Below are 23,921 nucleotides of genomic sequence, written 5' to 3'. Positions count from 1 at the left end.
GAAAACCAATAAAACCCCACAAAAGGACAATATATAAAACCTTTTTTAGGGGGAAAAAATACTAGTAAGAGAAACTGAGGGAGTGGTGTGGATGAAAAGGGCCACATGCGATCCTGACTGCCTCCGGGAGGGCCTGGGTGGCGGCCTGGCGAACTCGGAGACCTCAGGGTGGTCTGCCCATAGACCTTTGGCAACTAGAAAGCAGCTACAGCGGGTAGTCAGGTCCCAGGCCAGGGTCTCCCCTGAGAAAGAGCAGCTCTGAGTCTAGGGTCTTTTTGCCTCTAATGTGACACCTACCTGTGGGATGTCCGGTAACTTGTAACTTCCCTTTTCCCGGACCCCTCAGGGCACACCCCATGCACCAGGGCGGAGACCACCAGCTTCCTCATAGGGATCCCGTTCATGGTTCACTGCTGACCCTTAGCTTCCTGCAACCCCCTGAGTGAAAGCAGCACGTGCCCAGCATTTTCCTTTTACCCAATCCCACAGGTTTCCTGCTTTGCTTTCTCCCGCCTCCCTCTTTGAGCCCCAATGGAGTTCCTCTAACCCTTTACGCCCCCTCCTTTGATGGCAATGGGTAAAACATGGGCAAACGGCCCTTCTCCAGAATGTTCTCCCCGTACAGGGAGACCCCGCTTCCCAGCCATGGTCCCTGCAGTTTGGCTCTAATAGACTCACAAGCGTTTTTAATGTTTTAACAGTTTTGATGTTTCTCAGGTGAGCAGGGCCCACGGGGGCTCAAGGTGCTTCCTCTGTAACCGTTTTTGCACATTTTAAACTGGTCTTCAATCCATATAATAATGAGAGGCTATACCAAAACCCACTGTATTTCTTTCTCAGTAGGAGCATGCATGCAGGGGTTGTGACTGGATGTGAGGAAGGGAGTGGTCTTCCCACAGACGTTTCTAGAAGGAACAGGAGCTGTAAAAGGCCGTTTCCCTGGGAGTGCAGGGGGAGGCGTGCACCACCGCCCTGTGCAGTCCAGGCCGCCGAGCACAGGCTCGGGGCAGGGCTGGAGGCTGCTGTGGTGTGGATGCCACGCTGGTGTTGCAGCATCAAGAAAAGAAAGAGAAGGACCTGAGTAGCGGTTACACCGAGTCTATGCTGAAACGGGGTACTCTGAATGCACCGGGGGACATGCATTGCTGACATTAAGTTCACCTGTTCCTTTCTTTCTCAAAGTGGCCACCAGAAAACGGGGCGCTGCCCGGCCAGCGTAGACAGTGGCTGGGGGTCAGCCTAGGAACCGGGAGGTCACAGTTCGATTCCCCGTCAGGGGCACATGTGGGTGGCAGGCTCGATCCCCAGTGGGGATTGTGCAGGAGGCAGCCGATCCATGATTCTCTCTCATCATGGATGTTTCTCTTTCTCTCTGAAATTAAAATATATATATGTATATATTTTTTTAATAGAAAAAAGAACATGGGAAGCTCACGTTGCGTTTTTATTGGGCAGCGATGCTCTATGGAGCCAAAGGCGAGGGAGCTGTGGCCGGGGCTCCAGCACACACACACACACACACACACACACACACACACGCTCTCCGGCAGAGAAAAAGGACACCGTACTGCAAAGTTACAAATTTATTGGTCTGGAAATAAATACAAATATCTCGTTAAGAAACTCCTCTGGAGAGACGTGTACACAGCAGTCTTCCGTCTGGATCCAGCCACTCCTGTCCTGACCTCTGACCCCTGACCCTCTGCTCGAGGTCAGGGGGAGCCTCCCATAGAAGGCGGCAGGTGGATGGAGTCGTTCGTGACCCCTCACGCTGCCTGCAAGGCCGGATGACTCCCTCCCACCAACTCCGGGGGCCCGGAGACCACGGGGTCCCAGCAGCCGGTTCACCACGTCCCCTTCCCTCTGATCACGCTCCCTAGCGGAGGCAGGGTTAGCCGGGATGAGAATCAAAAGGCAGTGGGACGGGAACTCGACCCAGACAGGTCAGTGGTCCGCCCCATTCAGGGAGAGGAGGTTAGGGGGGCAGGGAGGAGCGGGAGGCAGGAGCGGGAGGGAGATCTCAGGAGACACACATTCCAGAACCCTTACACCTGCTCCTCTTCTCCCCCCACCCCCACCCGAGTCCCCACCCCATACAAAAGCCAACAGGAATGGAACCGGGAAAGATCCAGGAATGGAACCGGGTCAGAACGGTTAGGCCGTCAACTCGGACTCAACCAGGATGGAACTTGATCCCAGAAAGGTCTCTGGAAACCAGGACGCGATCCACAGAAATCACCAGCTCCCTGGATCCCACCCTAACCACAAGGAGTCTGTTATTTACAGCTGGTCCCCAAACCCCACCCCCACCCCTGCCCCTGCCCCGGGGCAAAGAGACTCCTGGCAGCCAGGAACACCTGTTGGGAATGTCCCCTCCATCTCCAGGAAAGCACCCCCATAGTTAAGAGGCTCTACCCCATGAAGGAAATAACCATTCGCTCACGTCTTGGGGGTGGGAAGCAGGGGCGGAGGAGGAAGAGGAAGAGGAAGAGGAGGAGGAGGAGGAGGAGAAGGAGAAGGAGGAGGAGGAGGAGGAGGGAGCAGAGCCAAAGCCTTAAATCCGTGATGCTAAGCACTTGTCGGCGGGTTTTTGTTGTTGTTGCAGCAAAGCCAGGAGGATCTGTCCCCACTTTGTGTTCATAAAAAACAAAACAAAAGAAAGCCAGGAGAGCACGCCTGTGTGTGCGCGCTGGCATGGCAGAGGGTATGCGTGCATGAACTTCAGACATCGATTTCCAGCGAGCTACAGAGATTTGCTTTTCCAAACTCTCTGAGCCTCCCCGTAAGCTCCGCCTCCGTTCCAGCTGCCTGTTCGGCCTACACCAGCCTCCCCGGGCTCGCTGCTCCCTCCCCCCACACCAGGGCAGGGTTTGTTTCCGGAATCTGGGTGGGTTTGCCTTTAGCGGGAGAGGAAACAGGAGCAGCTGGGCTGGGCCTGGATTAGGACCTGTTTCCTGCTGTGTTTCTCGCTCGGGGCCATGTGGCATCTCGGAGGCAGGGGGGAAGCCAGTGGCCACCAGGCCACTGGTCAATGCACAGGGGACTCTGAGATGCTCACTTTCCTTTGGTCCTCCCCGCCCGGCCTGGAGGGGGCGCCCTGGACAAATCCCATCTGAAGCCCTGGCCGGAGCTCCCTTGTACAGAACAAGCTGGGGGTTAATGTCGAGTTGCGTGCGGCGTGGCAGGTGGGGGGTGGGGAGGGGCGGAGGAGGGGGCAGCTACAGTCCGGGGGGGCGGCGGGCGCGGGCCGCCTAGCAGGACACCTCCATGGACTTGGGCCCCGCGCTGTTCCCGGTGGCCCCGGAGCTGGGGGTGATGTCCAGGCGGGCGCCCTCGCTGGTATGGGAGCGGCTGCGGGTGCCCTCGCTGGTGTGGGAGCGGCTGCGGGTGCCCTCGCTGGTGTGCGAGCGGCTGCGGGACCCCTCCAGCGACGTGACACTGGAGCCCGAGGCCGTGCGGGACCGCATCAGGCGGGTCATGCTGGCGGAGGGCACTGGGGAGAGAGACAGCCGTGAGGGGGCAGGACGCTGGGAGCACCCCACGCCGGCCTCGGGGTCTCCTCTGTGCCCACCTGGCAGAGCATCTTTTTTTTTTTGTTTTTTTTCTATTATTTTCAGAGAGGAAAGGAGAGAGAAACATCCTTTGAGGGCCAACATTCCATCCACTGAGCCAAACCAGCCAGGGCCCAAATCTGACGTTTTAGCTCCGTCCTAATTAGCAGCGACTTGACCACCCAGGACTCAGCGCTTGATAGTTGTTTGTTTGTGTTTGGTTTGGTTTCTTGGAGTTTTGTATTTTTTAAACCCAATGATGAGAGTGAATCGCTGACTGGCTGCCTCCTGCACGCCCCCTGCTGGGGATCGAGCCCACAGCCTGGGCATGTGCCCCTGACTGGAACCGAACCTGGGACCCTTCGGTCCACAGGCCGACGCTCCATCCACGGAGCCAAAATGGCGAGGGCCAGAATACACTTTCAGAGCAGAACTCCGAGCCCAACAGAGGCCCAGACAAAGGCGTCGCGGCTCGAACCCTGCGAGGTAGGCAGGGGCGGCTTGCTCTCCCCATGCCCTCCCTGCGCTTCCCGGCGGGGAGAGCGCTCAGGCCCGCGGGCGGCCGGTCTCTGTTGGCAGAGGGCACCTGGGGACACGGACCCCGCCCACAGCCTGGAAGTCAGCTGGCATCTGCTCTCGGCCTCACAGACACCAAACGTGGCTGAGGCCGCCTCGGGCCTGTGGTCAGACGCACCGGGACTATTTTAACCGAGCAAACAGCTCAAGTCTCAGAGGAAAAGTGAAGGACATCAGGCGTACAAAGACGTCCCTGTTCAGGAGGGCAGGAGCGACGGCCCAGCTCTCCCTCCCTGCACCTCTGTCATCCCCCCTCTCCCTCCCGCCCGGCCGTGTGCAGAGCCGCCGCTGGCCAGGACGGCCCAGAATTCCCATCCGAACCCGGGCCGGGCATCGCCCTCCCAGCTCCCCCGGCCCCGGCCCCACGCCCGCGGGCAGTGCCACACTTACTGTAGCCCATGCCCTGCACGAAGTACTTGAACGCCTCCGCGAGCTTGGCTGGCTGAGAGAGAAAGACGGGCGGCGGGTCAGTGCCGGGGTCCGGGTCAGCACTGGCCACGTGAGCTGTGGCCTGGTCACCTTCACGAGAGACCTGGGCCCTAATTCCGGTGCCTGCAATGGCCCCACTCAGGAAAGGAAGGCGTCGGGAGTCTTGGAGGGACCGATCTCAGCTCTGACGAGGGAGGGAAAGTCCGATCCGCTGGGTGGCGGGGGGGCCAGGGAGGTCTCCGCGGAGGCCCGGGGGAGCAGGAGTGCGGGCTTGGAAATGGGGGTGCCTGGGCCTCGATGGACCCCCCTGGGAGACCGCGGGCAATCTCTCCCCTCTGCTGGTCTCACTTTCCTAGTCTACCCGGGACAGCAACTCAACGCCAGGAGCCAGGATCACGGAGGAGGAAGATGGAAACACTCTGTGTAAACGCCACCCAACACCCAACGTGTCTGGGTGGGGGAAGGGGGCAGCTGCGTGGTGCTGGCCTCCCGGGCTCATGGCCTGGAACCCCGGGCCGGGCCGGCTCCCGCTGGGCGGGGCGTGTAAGCCATGTTATCACTATGGCCGGGCAGCTCTGTTCTCATTTCCAGCAGAGAAAGGAAGAGGAGAAGGCAGGCAGGGGAGGCGGAAGGGAAGACGGCACCCTGTTTCCCCATCCGCCTCAGGGGCCCTGGTGGCGGCCATCTCAGCAGCGGCTCCGGGTTGGGCTGGGAGGGCAGCAGGTGCCATCGCCAAAGGCGGGCGTTAACTGCTGATCACAGCTACAGGGTGGCCAGCTGCTCCCCATCACGTGAGCAAATCAGCCACAGCTGAGACATTGGAAACATCTGTGTCCTGTTCTGGGGGGGCAGGGGCACACAGACACGGGTGCAGGGAAGCTAAGAGCCGGCAAAGCCCCAAGCCCACGCCCTGGAAGTGCTGGGTACGAGGCGGGCCCGAGGCGGCCCAGAGCGGCGGGCCGGGCCGGTGTCTGCCTGATGTGGGTCTGCCAGGACCCCGAGGCCAGCGGCCTCTTCGCCAGGCGCCCAGCAAGACACCCCGTACCCCAATGAGGCCTGTCCTGTCGGGACTGCAGCTGCTGAGATTTACGCTGCACCCCGTGGACCTCAGAGCATCGTCCGCTCACTGGGGCTCAGAGCCCAGACTCGCCCTTTTCGTTTTTTTCTTTTCTTTTTTTCTTTAATATGACTTCATTGATGTCAGAGAGGAAGGGAGAGGGGGAGAGAGAAACATCAGGAATGAGAGAGAATCAGCGATCGGCTGCCTCCTGCAGGCCCCACACTGGGGGGGATCAAGCCCGCACCCCGGGCCTGTGCCCTGACCTGGAATGGATCTATGACGTCGTGGTTCATAGGTCGATGCTGAGCCACGGAGCCACGCCGGCCGGCATGACTCTCCCTTTCCCATCAGACACCCGTGAGGTTAGCGGGGCCCTGGGAGTCGGAGAGCTGGTCCCTTCCTCACAGGGATGCTCCCAGCAGCACGTGGACGCCTGTGGCTGCCGGGAGGGGCAGACCTCGACCCCAGCCCGGGATTGCCCAGCCGTGTCCGCTGGACGAATGCCTCCTCCAGGGCCCCCCAACACCTCCTCCACAGGAGTTTCTAGGAGTCAGTGAGTCCCATGTTCAAGCACTGTATAAGCACGGTGTATACAAGGTAAACGTGCGTCACCAGAGGTCATGGGCGGGGAGGGGGGAGGGCAGGAGCAGGCAGGGAGGGGGAAGCAGTGACAGGTGTCAGAGGCTCAGCATCCCCCTGGACTCACCTGGGAGATCTGCGGGAGGCCGCCGCAGTCCGCCATCTGGGGGAGAGGAGTGGTTAGTGCCGTCACCCAGCCGAGCCCACCCTCCCTCTGCAAGCCGGCTCCAAGTGGCACCGCCCTGCCCGCCGCCTGCCTGCTGAGGGGCTGGCACGTTACAGGTGGCAAACGCCCAGCCCCACCAGCAAGGCTGCTTTACTTCCATGGGCCCCGGCATGGTTTCTCTCAGCCCATGACGTGTACCTTCTGATACGCCTATCGATCATTTCACTCTGTCCCCCGGGAACCCGGGTGGCCCTGTCCCACCCGAGAGGCAGAGCTAGTGGAGCTGGCAGAAGCCCTGGCACCCATGCCCTGCACAGACCCCGCAGGAGGAGACTGCCAGGCTCAAGACCTCGGCTCACGGGACTCCCGATGGGCCGCCCTGGGGAAAGGTGCCCACCCCCCACATGACTACCAAATCACCAAACCCAAAGCCCTCAGCACTTATCAAAGCCACTCCTGCCACATGTGGCATTCCCCCAGGAGGGGCGATGATCGGGCCTGGCCCAGAGCCCTCAGCAGCAGCACAAGGACGGCTTTGAGGGAGACGGGCCGGAAGGGGTCAGTGAGAGCGGGTGACACCGGGCCACCCTACAGGCCAGGGTCAAGGTCAGATCCCAAGGGCGACAGGCTGCAGCCCACACACCCTGGGGTCCCCCGGAGGGATCCTCTCCTCTGACCGCTCACCGTACCAGCCAGCACCAGGACAAGTGTGTGAACAGAGAGTAAGTCATCATTTCTATCATGTCTGGCCACCAGCTCTGCCTACGCCGGCACAACTCAGTGTTTGCAGAGAACCCAGGAGTTTTGAAGGGCGAGTGCCAATCCCCCTCACAGCCCCTGTACCTTGAGGAGGGTGGTCTTGGTTGGGTCCAGCTTTGAGTTGCACTCCACCTGGATGAGGAGAGGGGGGAGAAGTCTGTTAATTTTCAACCAGAGCCCAAGTGACCACCTTTTCCCCCCCTCCCCCCCCCACCATCCTCAGACTCCATGTTCCCAGAGCATAAAAGAAAGAAACATGGGCTTAAACAGCTGTGCCTTTTGCCCGGCTGGCGTGGCTCAGAGTTTGAGCGTGGACCTATGAACCAGGAGGACACAGCTCGATTCCTAGTCGGGGCACATGCCTGGGTTGTGGGCTCAATCCTCAGGGTGGGACATGCAAGAGGCAGGCAGCCATCAATGATTCTCTCTCATCGTTAATATTTCCATCTCTGTCCTTCTCCCTTCCTCTCTGAAAGCAATATATATATATATAATTTCATATATATATACTCATATATATATGAAATTATTAATAAGTAGATATATATACATACTTATTAATAATTATGTGTACATAATTATTAATAAATAAAATAAGCAGATGTGGCTTTTAAGTCCAGCCCTGCCATCACTGCCTGTGTGACCTTAGACAAGTTACTTCTTTGAGCCTCAGTCTCTGCATTCATAAAAGGAGTTTGGCCGAAACCGGTGTGGCTCAGTGGATAGAGCGTCGGCCTGCGGACTGAAGGGTCCCAGGTTCGATTCTGGTCAAGGGCATGTACCTTGGTTTGGGGCACATCCCCAGTGGGGGGTGTGGTGGAGGCAGCTGGTCGATGTTTCTCTCTCATCAATGTTTCTAGCTCTCTATCCCTCTCCCTTCCTCTCCGTAAAAAGACAATAAAACGTATGTTTAAAAAATATAAAATAAAAATAAAAAGCGGTTGCTGTAGTTGTGGGCGGTTAGGAAGATTCCCTGGAATGTCGGAAGTGCTCTAGAAACATTCAGTGAGTGAGTGGCCTTCCTCCGCCCGAGGCCGGTGAGCCCCGAGGTCGCACACCCCAGTCCTAACACCACTCTTCACACCCGCCGCCCTGCCCCCAGCTGCCTCTCTCCTCCGTGCCCGGACCCTCCTGGCAGTGCCTCCAGCGCGGGGCAGCGGCCAGCTGTGGCCTGTGCTGCTCCAGCGCCTGGTGAACCTCCTCCCGATGTGAACAGCGTGTCCCTGTGGAGGCACTAACTGAGAGGCAGGACAGCAGTCACGGTCTCCATGACACGACCCGGGGCGGGCCTGTGCCTCGGCCCCCGGGGGGGAAGGAAAGGGTGAAATAAGCCGGAAAGCGTGCTCAAGCCCAGCTCCCAGGTGCCCCTTGTGCTGCCAGACAGCCAGGCACCGGCCAGGCCCCCCGAACGGGAGGAAGGCGTCTTGGCCAGGAAGCCAAGTGGAAAACGAGCCGGGGGGAGGCAGATGGGCAGGGGAGGAGTGGCGGGAGGGGGCACAGAGGGCCCACTGCCCGGCACCAGGCTGACGGTCACCACGGGGACAGGCGGGTGGCTGGGCCTCTGCCCAAGACCAGCGTGGCAATGAGGAAGTGCCGCCTGCCTGGGTGGGCGGAGGAAAGGAAAGAGATGGGGAGGATGTGGATGCTGAATTATGCACAAACACCCACGGGTGGTGTCTACGTACCACAGCGTCCACGGCGGGCGAGCTGTCCCCGACCACCAGCAGCACCGGACACCTGGGGGCAGGGAGGCGAGGGGGCGTTAACACGCGGTTCCTTCGAAGACCCGTACCCTCCCAGGCCTGCCAGGGTCCGAACAACAGGACTCTGCTTCCTCCCATGCCCTTTGCCCGTTTTCCTCCCGCCTCCCTCCATCCCCTGCTTTGTTCTTAGAATAACATCGACCGGTAAGTCATTTACACTTCAGCGTGAATTTCGCCAGAGACTCTCTATGCCCTGATGCTCTTATATTTTGAACACCCTCTCCTCCAGGAAGGCTGAGAGGAACGTGGTCAGCAATTGAGCTCATAGAGACACCATGGACCAAGCTGGGGAGGAAATGGCATGTGCCGAGTCCAGAGATGGGGGAGAGAGCAACTCACTGCAGGGTGACTGTGGACACGCCCGGCACCGGCCGCTCAATCTCCAGGTCCCGCCGGCTGCAGAGGACGGACGGAAGCACCGTTAATTAATTACATCAGAGGACGGACGGAAGCACCGTTAATTAATTACATCGGAGGACGGACGGAAGCACCGTTAATTAATTACATCGGAGGACGGACGGAAGCACTGTTAATTACATCTGCAGACCGCCCTCACCCATCGGGAAGACGCTCCCACTGAGCAAAGCCATTCTGCTCTGCCCCGGACGCTGGGCGGCCCCAGAGGCACCGTGCATGCCACAAAGTCACGGCAGTAAAGGGAGATGGAGACAGAACGACTCAGACACTGAGCGACTCCCTGAGATTCCAGAACTTCGGGTGCGCCCCCGTGGCCCCAGGCCGCCCATCCTCCAGTGGAGCTCCCGACAGGCACCCAGTTACGGAGGAGAGGCCTGGTCCTTGCCAGAGGCCGTGTGCAGGCATTTACTCATCCTGGGAACAACTCTCCGCCTCCCAGCAGCCTCCTGGGCTTCCTCCCGTCCCCGGTGCACTGATTGTCTCTCAGCTCTCCTCCTCACAGCTGTCCCCGCACCTGTCCGCGCACCTGACCCCGCACCTGACCCCGCACCTGTCCCCACACCTGTCCCCGCACCTGTCCACGCACCTGACCCCGCACCTGTCCCCGCACCTGACCCCGCACCTGTCCCTACACCTTCCTCACACCTGACCCCGCACCTGTCCCTACACTGTCCCCACACCTGACCCCGCACCTGTCCCCACACCTTCCTCACACCTGTCCCCACACCTGTCCCCACACCTGTCCCCGCACCTGTCCCCGCACCTGTCCTTTTCTAGGGTCACCAAAAGCGCAGACACGTACTCCCCACCCTGAGGGCATGACTGGCCCTCCTCTTCTTGGCACTCCCGGTCTGGAGTGGCAGCCCAGCTCCTGGACACGCGCTCAGCACCCCAGGAGAGCCTGGCTGAGGGCGCCCCGTCCTGCTGACGTGTTTGCTCAAGTCCAGGGGCTGCCTCTCCTGCGGCTACCCCCCCCCCCCCCGGCTGCACCTTCCCCCCCAGCCCTGCGAGGGGCCGCACCTGTTGTAGGCGTTGATGAACAGGTGCAGGTTGCCGGGGTTCATGTCGTTGATGATGTGCTGGCGGTAGGTGTGCACCACCTCCACGTTGTTCTGCATCTCCTCCTGCAACGAGAGAGGAAAGGTCCTCACAGGCCCGGGCAGGGACAGGGACAGGGGCAGGGGCAGGGGCAGGGGAGGGGCTGGCACCAGGGGAAGGCAATGGGCCCCGGAACATCAGGGCGATGGCCCCACAACCACACGCAAGCTGTGGTCCGACGGGCAAAGCGCACCCTCCACTCCGGGCTCAGCGTTTGGAGTTCGGACTTGAAGTCAGTCCTCCTGGGCTTGGAGCTGGACTCCAAAGGGGTTCAGAACAAGCACCCCAAGATATGCCTCGGTGGGGTGCAAGTTATGTTGAGTGAATGCCAACCGAGACCCTGGGGACTCGAAAGAAGTGCCTGCTCCCCCTGCCTAGCTGTCCATAGGAGTTCACACCCCTGCCTAGCTGTCCGTGGGAGTTCACACCCTGCCCAGCTGTCCGTGGGAGTTCACACCCCTCACCTAGCCCACGGCCAGAGTCGCCACCAGAAATGGCCTCTCCGACGGTGTGGCAGGTTCCATGACTAACAACCGAACCCATGCTCTCCCTCCGGAGCCCGAAGTGCATGCTTCATCCAGAGCTCAGAGTGCCAATGCACCTCTTTTCCCCTTCCGTCTCTGACTCTCTCGTCCTGCGGGCTCTGGTACCGAGGTCTGTAGTTAAACCCGGCCATTTTATCGTGTCTGCCTGGTGAGTAGTGAGTCCAGAGAAGCTTAAATGGAGAAGAAAACTGCCTCCTTCCTCTCACCGCATTGCTGCCCTTAGCTTGGGGAAAGTGCCTTAACCTCCGAGCCGCGGTGCTCTTGGAAAAAAGGGGTAACCGAGTCCAGGTCCCCAACTCACCTTCCCGAAGAGGTGGGACACCACCATGTCCGGCAGGGCCTGGGTCCATCCGGAGATCTGGGGGGACACAGGGGAGGACACGGGGGTCAGGAAAAAGGCATTCGCAGGGGCATGAGGTCAGCCCAACTCGTGCCCTCGGGGCTCCCAGCACTCGGTCTGAGGATGCCCCAGGGATGGGAACGCGGTCCCAGCCTCTGGTGACCTTCCAGCCCTGTGGCCCCCAGGAGGCAGAGCCTGGCTCTGCACCCATCGCCATTCTGGGAGCCGGGGCATGCACAGCTGTGCAGGACGGGCCTGGGCTCCTGCTGGTGTGCTTCCCCCAGCAGGAAGGACCCCATGAGTTTGTTCTGAGCACAGGCTCCCTGCGTCCACACCTCCGATCTGCTGGGCTCACCCTCTACCTTGTCGCTGAGCCACTTTCCTCTCTCCGAATGCACTGCAGTTTCCAGAGAAATGAATGACCTCCTTTCCCTCTCTAACAACAGCACTAGGCTCGATGCGCAGGAGGAGCTCCATAAATACTAGGTATACAGTGGGAGCCCCATAAATGCCATGCATACAGCAGGAGATCCATAAATGCTGGACATGCATACAGCAGAAGATCCATAAATGCTGGATATACAGCGGGAGCTCTGTAAATGCTAGATATACAGCAGGAGCTCCGTAAATGCTAGGCACACAGCAGGTGATCCAAAAATGCTAAATATACAGGGGGAGCTCCATAAATGCTAGGCAAACAGGAGGAGATCCATAAATGCTAAATATACAGTGGGAGCTCCATAAATGCCATGCATACAGCAGGAGATCCATAAATGCTAGGTAAACAGGAGTTCCATAAATGCTAGATATTCTGCGTGAGCTCTGTAAATGCCATGCACACAGCAGGCCGTCCATATATGTTGGGCCCACCGCAGGGGCTCCCTCAGTGCTAGCCAGACAGCAGCCCCGTACTGTGTGCTGACTACCAGGGTCCCACCGTGTGGCCCGGGCAGCTGCAGAGCCCCCGGACCCCGGGCTGCCCCTCGGTAGCTGGGGCTGCTGGGAACTTCACATTGCCACTCACGCTGAGGATTGTGGGAGCGGCCACACGCCACAGGATCTGACCCCGGGACCTGACATACAGCAGACCTCTGAGGCGGGTATTTTTTCTCCGGGGCCGGGGTCGAAAAGGAAGGATACGGTGCAGATAGTAAAACCCCACAGACATTCCTCAGGCCGCACGCCGCCAACAGCCAGCGTCCCCCGCCCTCCACGCCTGGCGCAGGGCGGCTGCCCAGGAGCCAAACTGGCTGAGCGAATGCCACTTCCTCTGCTGGAAAATAAAATAAAAAACAGGGAGTGTGTTCCGCTCCCGAATGTCACGCAGGCCGGAGGGAAGGGCTCCGGGGAGAGACGCGGTACCGGGCTGGCCGGCCAGGATGTGGTGGGAGGCGGGGGAGGCACACGCCCCGTTAATCTCCCTGTCCCCCATGGCCACCCCAACCCTGGCAGAAAGACTTCCAAAATGAGAGGCCAGGTTCACCCCTGCTTACAAGGCTCTGTCCTGTTTCAATCAGGACGGTTTCCCCATCTCCTTGGCAAATGCAGGGGCTTTTATAAAAACGACAATCATCGTTTTTAAATAAACAGGGAGCCCCGGGCCCCCAGCCAGAGCAGAGCGTCCTGAGACAAGGAGGGCCTCGCGCGTCCAGGAAGGGACGTGCCAGCCCCGTGTGTGCCCAGCTGGGCGGCTCTGGGGTGGCGGTGGGCCTCGGACACCTGCTGCCTGGGAGCCGTGAGCACAGCCCTGGGGGGGGGGGGGGGCTGGCCGGGGCGGGGGAGGCCCGAGGCTCTCCAGTCAGCCAGCTCTCCTTCTGCACAGTCTCCTTACCCAGCGGGAGCCTCAGTTTCCCCCTCTGCGAATGGCATGACCATCCCGGGAGGATTCCACAGGCCACACACCCATAGCAACTAGGAGCAGAGCCAGCACCTGGTAACCATCCAGGGGTGGGGCCCCTCTCCTGCCAGGGCCATCTGGATACGCACAGCGTCCTTCACAGGCCACACAGCATCATTAACTTAAAAACCAGCCTGCTATGCCAAAACCGGTTTGGCACAGTGGATAGAGCATCAGCCTGCAGACTGAAGGGTCCCGGGTTCAATTCCGGTCAAGGGCATGTACCTTGGTTGCAGGCACATCCCCAGTAGGGGGCGTGCAAGAGGCAGCTGATCGATGACTCTCTCTCATCGATGTTTCTAGCTCTCTATCCCTCTCCCTTCCTCTCTGTAAAAAATCAATAAAATATATATTTTTTTTAAAAAAACAAAAACTAGCCTGCTATTCAGGGTCCAACATTGAATTCACTCACCGCTGAGGCCTGGGCAGGGCCCGACTGAGGAGTGATTTCAGGGGCCTTATGGGGCGGATGGGCCGGACATTCCCCGCCCCCGCTACATGTTGGCTAATTATTACTGTCATCAAACTGAGCGGCATAGGGTCAGTACCAAATGCCTATTTCTTTCTCATGGGTAATGGATGGGCTGAGAGGCACTGGTCTTGTTCATCTTTCTATTCTCAGCATCTCGGAAAAGCCCAGACGATGCCCGGTCCCCGGCAAAGACTCCTCCCCAGACGATGCTGGTCCACGCCAGCTCGGGGGCCCTAACCCTGGCGGCCCTGACCCAGCTGGCTGAGCCCGCACTGTCCCATGGGTGCCCGAGGGCCAAGGTATGGGTCACGCACCGTTCTGAGCACAGCAGAGGAAACTGCTCTCCTGCTGGGGTGGGGAGCAGCAGGAAAGGGTGCCACTAGGAGGGTTCTCAGGGCCGGGGTGAGGGCAGCCACCCTCCTGCATTTCGGGACCCCACCGGTCCGGCCCAGGCTCACCTTGGAGGCCGCCCAGTCCATCCAGCCCTCGGCGCAGGGGTTCACGTTGATGAGCACCAGGCCCTCCACCATCTCGGGGTTGTTCAGCTGCAATGCAGACTCGCGGTGAGAGACAGCCCCGCTACCCGAGACGCCGTGAGCGTCACACGGCGAACGGGAGACAGAGCAGGACGGGAGGGGGCGCGCGTGGCCACAGAGCAGGCTGCTGCTCTCGGCGTCTCCAGCCCCTGCCCCGTGGGAAACGGAGGTCCCGGCTCAGGGGACGCCGGGCTGGGTCCCCGAGGGAATGGACCAGTCACTGCTCCTCGCTGCACCCTCAGCTGTCCTAGCTGTGAAATGGGTGCATCGCCCCACCAACTGCATAATCAGGCACACAAAGGCTCTTTAGAAATCAGAAAGGGTTCTGCTACATCTGGAAGAATATACATATCAGATAGGTAGGTAGGTAGATAGATAGATGAAAGAGAGAGAGAGAGAGGGAGAGGGAGAGAGGGAGAGAGAGGGAGAGGGAGAGGGAGAGAACAGACAGACAGATGGAAGGTTTAGACCTAGTTTTATCTGCCCGGGGCCTGGAGAGCCAGACCACGTTGCATCACGTGAGCATTCCTCCCCCTGGGCCAATCCCAGCATGCAGCACTCAGAATACAGAAGGTTACAAAAAATGAGCATGGCTGCATTTTCAAACCACTGTTTGGGGAGGCGGCGAAGGGCCCAGGAGCACTGACTTGGGCCGGCAGTAACGTGAGCGACAATTGTCACGTTAGCACGGGTGTCTCTGGTTCTCGGTTAGAGCCAGTCGGGAGCCCAGAGGCCTGACTCCAAAAGCTACCAAGGAAGTAGCGGGGGCACACAGGGGACCTGCCACAGCGGCTGCTAAGCAAAGATGGAAGACGACAACTAGGATGGCAGGTCAGTGCAGGAAAAAGGGAAGCGCGCACGCGTACACACACACACACACACACACACACACGCACACACACACACACACACTGTGGACCACACACGCTGTGGTTCTCCCCGGGGAGATGGAAGGATGGGTCATTTCTCTTGCCCTCTGGGGATTTTTGAGGCTTGTCCAATGTTCTTCCTTCACCTTGAATTAATTTTACTTAAAACATCATTTTTTAGAAATGCTGGAGCACTCACAGCAAACCGAGTGAGAATGTAGGCGCCGGCCCCAGTGCCCATGCCAATGACGCTCTTCACCCTGCAAGAAAGAGAGCTGACGTCACGGGAGAGGCGAGCGCCAGGGCCTGAGCCCCCTCACGGCCTCCCCCGCGTCTCCCCCGGGTCTGTCCCGGGTGCCACTGAGGAAGGCTCGCAGCGGCGGGCACCGCTGCCCTGCTGGGCCCTGCAGACGGACACGCATCACGCTGTAGGGACTGAAAGAAGCCGCGACCTTGAGGGACTCGTCCCACTTCCTCCCTCTCTCCTGCCCGCCCGGCACTGACGGGAAGACCATGACCGCGTCTTCCCGCTCCCGAGCTCTATTCTGGATTCGACAACTTGGCATGAGAATAAACCAGGCAAGACGCCTGAGTGCCATCGTCACAGCAAAGGCTCATGGAAGGAGGAAATGAGCATGGCGGGAGAGGGGCCCGGGGAGAGAGGAGTGGAGGGCTCAGGCAATCCCGAACGTTCCAGAAGATTCCATGGAAAGAGAAGGCAATGAAAGAAGAGAAAGCAGGAAAGGATGGGGGGCGCCTGTCTTCGGGAGAAGAGCCCCGCCCGCAGGAAGCAGAGGGTACAGGGAGGAAGTGGAAATCAGTGAGACAGGGAGCCAAGTGCATTCTCCCCTGAGCTTCCCACGGCAGCCTGGCCTGGCCGGCGTGGCTCAGGGCCTGAGCATTGACCTATGAACCAGAAGGTCACGGTTCGAATCCCAGTCGGGGTGCATGCCCAGGTTCCAGGCACAATCCCCAGCTTGGGCGTACAGGAGGCAACCCATGTTTCTCTCAAAATGGATGTTTCTCTCTCTCTCCTTCTCCCTTCCTTTCTGAAATCAATAAAAATATATATTTCAACTGCAGCCTGTGTCAGGGGTCAGGCCAGATGGAGGCTAAAGGAAAAGGCGGTGCGGGCCTGGGGAGGGTGGCAGGGGGCGGGGCAGGTCCCTCACTCTTACCCAAACTGGTGCAGGACTCCCGGCAGCATCTCGGCCAGCTGGTCCATGGACGGGTACATGTACCTGGGGAGAAGCCACACAGGGGAGTCAGCGAGACCCCGGACCCCAAGGAAATGATCAAAGTCAGCAGGAACAGGCTGGAAGGGGCGGGACCATGGCGCAACCTGGCCCAGGTGTGCCGACGCCCCATAGCGCCCCCAGGTGGCCCTCACTGCAAACACCCCTCAGGGCACACAGCCTTTTCTGATGAGCAAGAAGGTCTCCATCCCTCCTTCTCCATCCTCCTCTCTGAGAAGTCACCCTTTACGACTGCTTCCTGTGCACCAGGCCCGCCGCCCCAAGCATCGGGTGAGCTCTGTACACTCGCTCAAGCCCTGTGACAATGCGATGGGGTTGCTATGGTCTCCCCCCATGTGAAGGCTGTATAAAGGGACTTGGATTCACAGAAGAGTATATTTTACCGCAATAAAAAAATAATAAAAAGAAAATCCAGCCTAGCGCCTCCCCCGCCACCTGCTTCCCCCTGCGAGGCTTTCCTCCCCCGCCCGGGGCACGGGGCTCCCCACTCACCCCACGGGGAAGGATGGGGCGCTGTCCTGCTGGCCGGGGGCGTCCACGTGGCAGACAGCGAAGTGCTGGGTGATCTCCTGCATGTCCTCGGAGTTGAAGAGGGGGTTGTAGCAGGTTTTGTCTGCAGGGGGCGGGGAGACGGTAGAGGGGGTGAGGAGGAGGTGAGGAGGGGTGAGCTGGCTTGCTCCCTGCAAAGCGCGTGCCTTTTTGTGCACTGCACTCCTATTCAGCAGGCAGGAACGGACTCACAGCAAGGACGCTCATCTTTTGTCCCCTGCCCCACTTTCCCGTGGCGATCGAAGGCAAGCACAGGCCATGGGAGGCAGTGTGTGCGGAGGTGGAGGTGGAGGTGGCCCACAAACTGGACTGTACCCCCCCCCCCGGCGGTGGACCTTCCAGTTCGACCCCACGAGGGGCCTCCTGCTTCTTTCCCTGTCACTCATGACCATGGTGGCTCCGGCAGGAGGCGGGGTCACTCCCCTGGCATGCTCTTTCTCCCTGCGTTTCCTAAACTCTCATGTCGGAGACACACTGATCAGGGCATGGGAGCTTTTCAAACACGGAGGAGGAGCATCGGAGATAAAGCACAGACCTCCCTTCTGATAGGATTGTGGCTGACAGTCTGAAGCCAAGATGGCCAGCTTTTCTTCCTGGGCACACAGCTGGACTACATTTCCCAGCCTCCCTTGTACTTGGAGGCAGTCACGTGACCGGGTTCTGGCCAATAGCATGTGATGTTTGCTGCTTCCTCCTAACACCTGCTCCCCAATCCTCCTCTAGGTTTCTGTCTCTTCTGCCAGATGCAGGGGAGGGAGCCAGCAGAGGCTCCGGGGGACGGCAGAGCCACAGCTGAAAGGAGCTTGGGCCCCCGAATCACTACGTGGAAGGGGCCACACCAAATGCCCCCACCGATGTGTTAAGTGAGGGAGAAATACAGAAAATGGTAGGGAGCCACAGAAGTTCCGGGCCTTTTGCTCCAGCAGCTGGCTTACTCTACCCCTGAGCCTCTCTAACACGGATGCACTGCACCACCTGCAGTTCCCTCCCCTCCCTGGGGTCCAGGGAACAGAGCTGACCTCTATCCAAGCACCTAGTGAGGCGTCTGATCCGTAATGGACACGGGGGACACGCGGGCGGAAGTGAGGTCAGAGACGTGAGGGTGGAGGACATAACTGGTTTTCGGAGACTGACATCATCTCCAGCCTCAAGGGCATTCAAGAACTGGGGGGGGGGGGGGGGGGGAGCCACCGTGTTTCCCCGAAAATAAGACATCCTCCAAAAATAAGACCTAGCGCATGGAAAGATAAGACATCCCCTGAAAATAAGACCTAGTTCAACTCTAGGAGAAACAGTTATATAAGACACTGACTTATTTTTGGGGAAACAGGGTAGGCAGTCTGTCCATCAAAAACAGAGCACGTATTCCGCTTGCAATGCGCAAGTTTACAGAGAGCACTGGGCCGGGGCGGCCTGCAAGTGCCTTCTGAGCCCTCCCAGGAGGCCTCAGCTCCATCTGCGTCACGTGAACACGACGTAGCTTCATTCTGCGTCATTTCCAGTCCCGCTGTGGGACACGGGGAGCCCAGATGGGTAGCATCTGGGAAATTCTCAGCCTAAGCATTCACAGCCCCGGTACTCAGAAGGGCCAGGACGCGGAAGCAAGGATGTCCACTGACTGAAGAATGGGCAACACGCGTGGTCTCTCCGTGCGAGGGAAGATCACCCGGCAAGAGACAAGCTGCCCTGACATGTGCTAGGTGTGGGGGAGCCCTGCAAACAGCATGCAAGGAGCCGGTCACGGAAGACCAGGTGACGTGTGACTCCATGGCTCTCAAATGTCTGGGAAGGCAGGTCTTCCCAGACAGAAAGTACACAGTGGTGGCCAGGGGCCGGGGGTGTTGGAAATTGGGGGCGATGGGTAAGACAACGGGATTTTTTTTTTTTTTTGAGTAATAATGTGCATAAGCGGATTGTGATGGTGATGGTTGCACAACTCCTCAAACACTGAAAACCATTGTACTCCTCCCTTAAAAGAGGTCACTGTCACCCAGATAGACAGACGGCGGGGGGTAGCTCCCTGAGTTCCCAGCAGCCCCTGGCACACAGACAGCGCCGTGCCTCTGTGCACCGCATTCTAGAACCTTCCAGTCTGTGGCAAGAGTACTAACCAGAACAGCTCCGGGAAGGCCCAGCCAGAGAGGGGCAGTGGGCTCCCTGCCCCCGGCCCTTCCCACCCCCCCTTCCCCTGCCCCCGGCCCTTCCCATCCCCCCTTCCCCCCCTCCCGGGGCGGGGGCAGGCCCGCAGCGACACGGGCCCGGACGTACGGTTCATGCCGATGTCGTGGTAGGTGAGGATGACGGGCCGGCTGCCCCGGGGGGTCCCGCACAGCGTGACGTGGATGGAGCCATGCAGCGTCTCGACGTCCTGCTCCTGCGGAGGGACGGCAGGTGGAGGGGCGGTCATGGGGGGTGTGCGGGCCGGCGTGGCTCACACCTGCCGGGACCCCAGCGTCCCCCCGCCTGGAACACAGCTCCTGAGCACACGCCCAGGGCCTCGCCGCTGGACAGAGGGCACTGGGCACTGGGCGGCAAAGCGAGGCCCCGAGGGCCCTAGCTGAGGTCAGGGAGGGGGAGAGGCAGAGCTGAAGGAGAGCAAGAGGTTTAATCCACAAAGGGCCCCGGGGCTGGGCTGAGGGGACCAGGCAGGCTCCCATCCTGTGAGTGCCATGGCTGTCCATCTGAGGGACATGACCAGATCGCCTTGCTTTTGGCGGGACTTTTCCGATTTTTAACAAGTTTTCCCGAGTCGCTGGAAAAATTGTTTAAAAATCGGAAAAGTCCCGCCAAAAGCAGGACAATCTGATCACCTTCGATGGGGAAAGAAGGAAGGGGAGGAAGGGAGGGAGGAAAGGAAGGAGGAAAGGGGGCGGGGGGGAGGGGGGGGGGAGACTAACCCCAATTCCCAGGCTCCCCCTCCAGAGCAGGAAAGGGCATCACCTCTCTTTCAACAAGAACCCACTTCCTGTCAAGCCCCAGGCAGAGTGACGGGCGTCCCCCGGCCCACCCTGTGAGGCCCCCCGGCGGGCAGGCCGGACGCCGGTATAGGGGGCACCTCTCCCCGCAGCCCTTGCCTTTGGGAAACGGGCCCTCACGGAGCCTCGTGGTGAGACAGGGGAAGCCTGCGTGCTTCTGGCCTGATGCTGATGGGGGTAAACAGGGCTCAGCCTGGGGAACCCCAGCTCCCCAGCCCAGGGGTGCTCCTGGGCCACTGAGCACGGAGCCTGCCCGACGCCCTGACCCCCTCCCCCCATGCCCAGCCCTGCGCTCCCGCTGTGGAAACATTGGAAAAACCCAGACCCTAAGGCAACGGCCCAGCTCCAGGGGGGCCTGGATCATCTGCCAGCCCAGCCGGGCCCTGGAGCTGCGGCAGGAACAATAGTCCATTGTGGGGGCCACACTCCCCGTTGTCTCCCCAGGGACCCCCAGGGCGCCCTCTGAAAACAGGCCTGGCCAGGCAGCGCCCCACTAGCCTGGGACACCAGGGTTCAAACCCAAGTGCCACCCTCCCCAGGCCCTGAGCCCAGGTCAGCACCTGCACCAGGACAATAAGGGGCAGGCACCTCCCGCTGGGCAGGGAAGGCCTGAGACAGGGAGTGGGGTGCAAATACTCACTGGCTCCCTCCCTCCCTCTTCCAGGGGGGGGGCCTTCCCCAACCTCCGCACCTGGAGCACAGGGGGAGGGCTGAGTCACGAAGCACCTGCCGGCTCGGGAGATGCTCGGATTCTATCAATAGGATTGCAGCCGAAGAAAACAAGCCGGAACCCAAAACACTCCCACCTACTCCCCTCAGCACGTTTGCAAACACAACGGCCAGGAACCTGACGCCAGACCGTCTCCACAAACCAGATCCCAGAGTCACCGTGCCCACCTCCCAGGGCTCCGGGGCCTCCCCAGGGGCCAAGGCAGGGTCCTGGGGGCAACTGGCAGAACCCACGTGCCCGGGCACCCAGCGATTCACTTTAAAACGTCACCCGGGCCAAAACAACGGCCCGCCCCACCGGGACGCCAGCTGGGAGAGAGAAGGGGAAAGGCCCTCTGCTCTGGCGGCTGCGCGGTCCCCCGAGGCAGGCCACCGGCCACCGGGCGCGGACCCTCCCCCGGCGTCTCTGCTGCTGGGCTGATGGCTGTGCCAGTGGCCGGCAAACTCATTCACCCACAGAGCCAATTATCAACAGCACAGCGACTGAAATTTCTGTGGAGAGCCGAAAACCGACTTCTGCGAGTGGGCCACGAAGTTTCGATCGCATTGTACGTGCGCGCCCACGCGTGGTATTTTGTTAAGGTGACCAGACGTCCCGATTTTTAACAATTTTTTGTCCCGCGTCCCATGGCAGGACAGATTGTTAAAAATCGGGACGCCTGGTCACCTTATATTTTGTGGAAGAGCCACACTCAAGGGGCCAAAGAGCCGCATGTGGCTCGAGAGCCACAGTTTGCCTACCACGGGGCTGTTCTGAGTCACGTGCGTACCCATGCTTGACCGCTTCGGGGAAGCAAGAACGAGTCAGCCTGAGTCGGCACCAAGTATTTTCCAAGAAGCAGCGCTGGCTGCTCTCAGACACACAGTGTGGCCGCTCTGACCCCTAAACTCGACTCCCAAGGACCCGGCCAGATGGGCGTCTCCCGGGGCCGGGAGAAGCCACTCGAGGAACAGATGTGAGCGGGTCCCCATCGGACGTTTGGACTCGAGTTCCACGCCGGCTCCCCCTCAGAGGGGGCGTTCGTCCCTGAGTCCGTGCAGGTGGCCCGCCTGGGCAGAGGGGATTGATGGGAAGAGCAGAGGTGAGCGGGGTCCATCCCGGGGAGACAACAGGGCTGGGTCAGACAGAGGCCATGGGTGAGCCTCAGTTTCCCCATCTGTAACGGAGGGCTGATGGTTCAGGTCCTGAAGGACTCAGCGGGAGAGCAGGGGAAAGCCTGGCCTGGCTCATCAGAGGACCCGACGTCCTAGCGGGCAGAAAATGGTCATTGTGTCCCCGGGCTGGGGGACCTGGCCGCCTCCCTGGACCCAGGCCCCATCCCTCTCCGCCCCAGTCCTGCAGGCAGTCCCTGTTAGGGCACCGAGCACATCAATCACAGCGTCTTCCAAGGGAAATCCTACGTGACCCCAGGCGCGACGCCGGGAACTCCTGGAAAGCCGGGGAACTTCCACGAGCACCGTGAGTCAGCCCGTCCCGGAGCCAGACCCAGCGCAACGCCGCTTTGTACACAGACGGGAATTGGCGTTGATGGAGCGTCACGCAGCAGCCACCATCCGCTCCGAGCTGAGGCTCGCGGGGAAGGCTGCGCCCACCCACAGCCGCAGGGAGAGCTCACTCGCCTGGGGCAGGCTGGGAACCTGACCGAGGGGCCTCTGCCTGGACCCACCCGCCCCTAACCTTCTCCGGTCACGTGCCTGGCTCCATCTGTCATTCGGGTCTCGGCTCAATGTCACCTCCTCCAGAAGCCTGACCCAACCCTCAACCTCAGGCCACCCCACCACATTTTACCAATAAAAACAACGGCACAGCTGAAACCGGTTTGGCTCAGTGGATAGAGCATCGGCCTGCGGACTGAAAGGTCCCAGGTTCAATTCCGGTCAAGGGCATGTAGCTTGGTTGCGGGCACATCCCTGGTGGGGGGTGTGCAGAAGGCAGCTGGTCAATGTTTCTCTCTCATCGATGTTTCTAACTCTCTATCCCTCTCTCTTCCTCTCTGTAAAAAAATCAATAAAATATATATTACTGATTTTTTTTTTTTAAACAAGGAAAGATCTTCCCTGGGAGCAGAAAGACAATGTTTTCCAGTTTCTAAATCAATCATCGAGAAGGCAAAAATCAATCGACACTAACCCCAGGACCCAAGAATGCCACTTCCGGGCCTGGGGCCAAGAGAATGAGAAACGGGGACTCAACTAGGCACTTGTGCACCCATTAGTCACAACAGCCAGAAGGGGGCAGCACCCCGAGCGTCCTCTGACAGAGGAGTGGATGTCCCACGGGGGGCCCACCCACAGGATGAAACGTCCCCCAGCCTCGGAGGAAAGGGGACTCTGGCTCACGCGGCAGCGCGGACGGGCCCTGGAGACACTGCGCGAAGTGAAAGAAGCCAACCGCAGAGGGGTAAGTGGTGGAGGACTCCACTTACGCGAGGCACTCAGAGTCTTAAAATCATAGCGACAGACAGGAGCGTGGCGGTTGCCAGGGACTGCGGGGAAAGAGACACTGGGACGTAGTGATTAATGGGGACTTCGCTTCGGTTCACAAGATGGAGAGTTCTGCAGATGGGGGGTGGCGACGGCCGCCCCAAAATGTGGGCATACTGAATGCCACCCACTGACGTGTACACTTAACAATGGTTCAGATGGTACACATCCTGTTATATGTACTTAACTGCATACACACACACATATACTCACACACATACACACTGGAGTGAGTAGACAGGGGGTGTTACTGACCCATCACTGATGGGGGGAACATGATATCGGGGTCCCCGCCGTTACTGTCCTCTCTCCACCGCCATTTAAATAAGAGTGGGGTGGGGGTGCCGAAATCAGTTTGGCTCAGTGGATAGAGCGTCGGTCTGCGGACTGAAAGGTCCCAGGTTCGATTCCGGTCAAGGGCATGTACCTTGGTTGCAGGCACATCCCCGGTGGGGGGTGTGCAAGAGGCAGCTGGTCGATGTTTCTCTCTCATCGATGTTTCTAGCTCTCTATCCCTCTCCCTTCCTTTCTATAAAAAATCAATAAAATATATTTTAAAATAAATAAATAAATAAATAAATAAATAAATAAATAAATAAATAGGAGTGGGGTGATTTGCCCTATTTCACGATGAGGAAACTGAGGCCAAGGGGAGGAGCGGCAACTTGCTCTGCGTCAGAGAGCCAGGAAAAGGCCAACCTCTGCTTGCCTGGACATCCAACTCAGGTAGACACTGTGCACCCATCATTCACCGCAGCCCCTCTCCTCCTCATTCCCCTTCACCCAAGGGCAATGCCCAGAGGCCCAGCCTCTGGACACGGGTGGGGGGGCCAGCCCCTGAAATAGGGGGTCCAGGAGGAAGTGCGGAGTT

General features: G+C 59.5%; 1 protein-coding gene across 2 annotated transcripts in view; it reads right to left on the bottom strand.

Moving 5' to 3' along the window:
- Window positions 1-1,568: 1,568 nt before the first annotated feature.
- The window catches only part of NDRG1 (N-myc downstream regulated 1), a 37,069-nt gene continuing 14,716 nt past the window's right edge, over window positions 1,569-23,921 (bottom strand). For both annotated transcript variants that reach the window (XM_036437529.2, XM_036437528.2), the window contains 13 exons: window positions 19,131-19,236; window positions 16,806-16,926; window positions 16,236-16,298; window positions 15,257-15,317; window positions 14,111-14,197; window positions 11,245-11,301; window positions 10,321-10,424; window positions 9,223-9,279; window positions 8,806-8,857; window positions 7,205-7,252; window positions 6,323-6,358; window positions 4,518-4,569; window positions 1,569-3,493 (listed from right to left, as the gene is read on the bottom strand). In XM_036437529.2, the coding sequence (XP_036293422.1) occupies window positions 3,252-3,493; window positions 4,518-4,569; window positions 6,323-6,358; window positions 7,205-7,252; window positions 8,806-8,857; window positions 9,223-9,279; window positions 10,321-10,424; window positions 11,245-11,301; window positions 14,111-14,197; window positions 15,257-15,317; window positions 16,236-16,298; window positions 16,806-16,926; window positions 19,131-19,236 (1,086 nt within the window). In that variant the 3' untranslated portion in view covers window positions 1,569-3,251. The remainder of the gene's footprint in view (window positions 3,494-4,517; window positions 4,570-6,322; window positions 6,359-7,204; window positions 7,253-8,805; window positions 8,858-9,222; window positions 9,280-10,320; window positions 10,425-11,244; window positions 11,302-14,110; window positions 14,198-15,256; window positions 15,318-16,235; window positions 16,299-16,805; window positions 16,927-19,130; window positions 19,237-23,921) is intronic.

This window comes from Pipistrellus kuhlii, unplaced genomic scaffold (genome assembly GCF_014108245.1).
Source record: "Pipistrellus kuhlii isolate mPipKuh1 unplaced genomic scaffold, mPipKuh1.p scaffold_m20_p_14, whole genome shotgun sequence".
In the NCBI taxonomy this organism is placed as follows: Eukaryota; Metazoa; Chordata; class Mammalia; order Chiroptera; family Vespertilionidae; genus Pipistrellus; species Pipistrellus kuhlii.
Note: the sequence above shows the minus strand (reverse complement) of the source record. Positions and strands in the feature narration are given on the sequence as shown.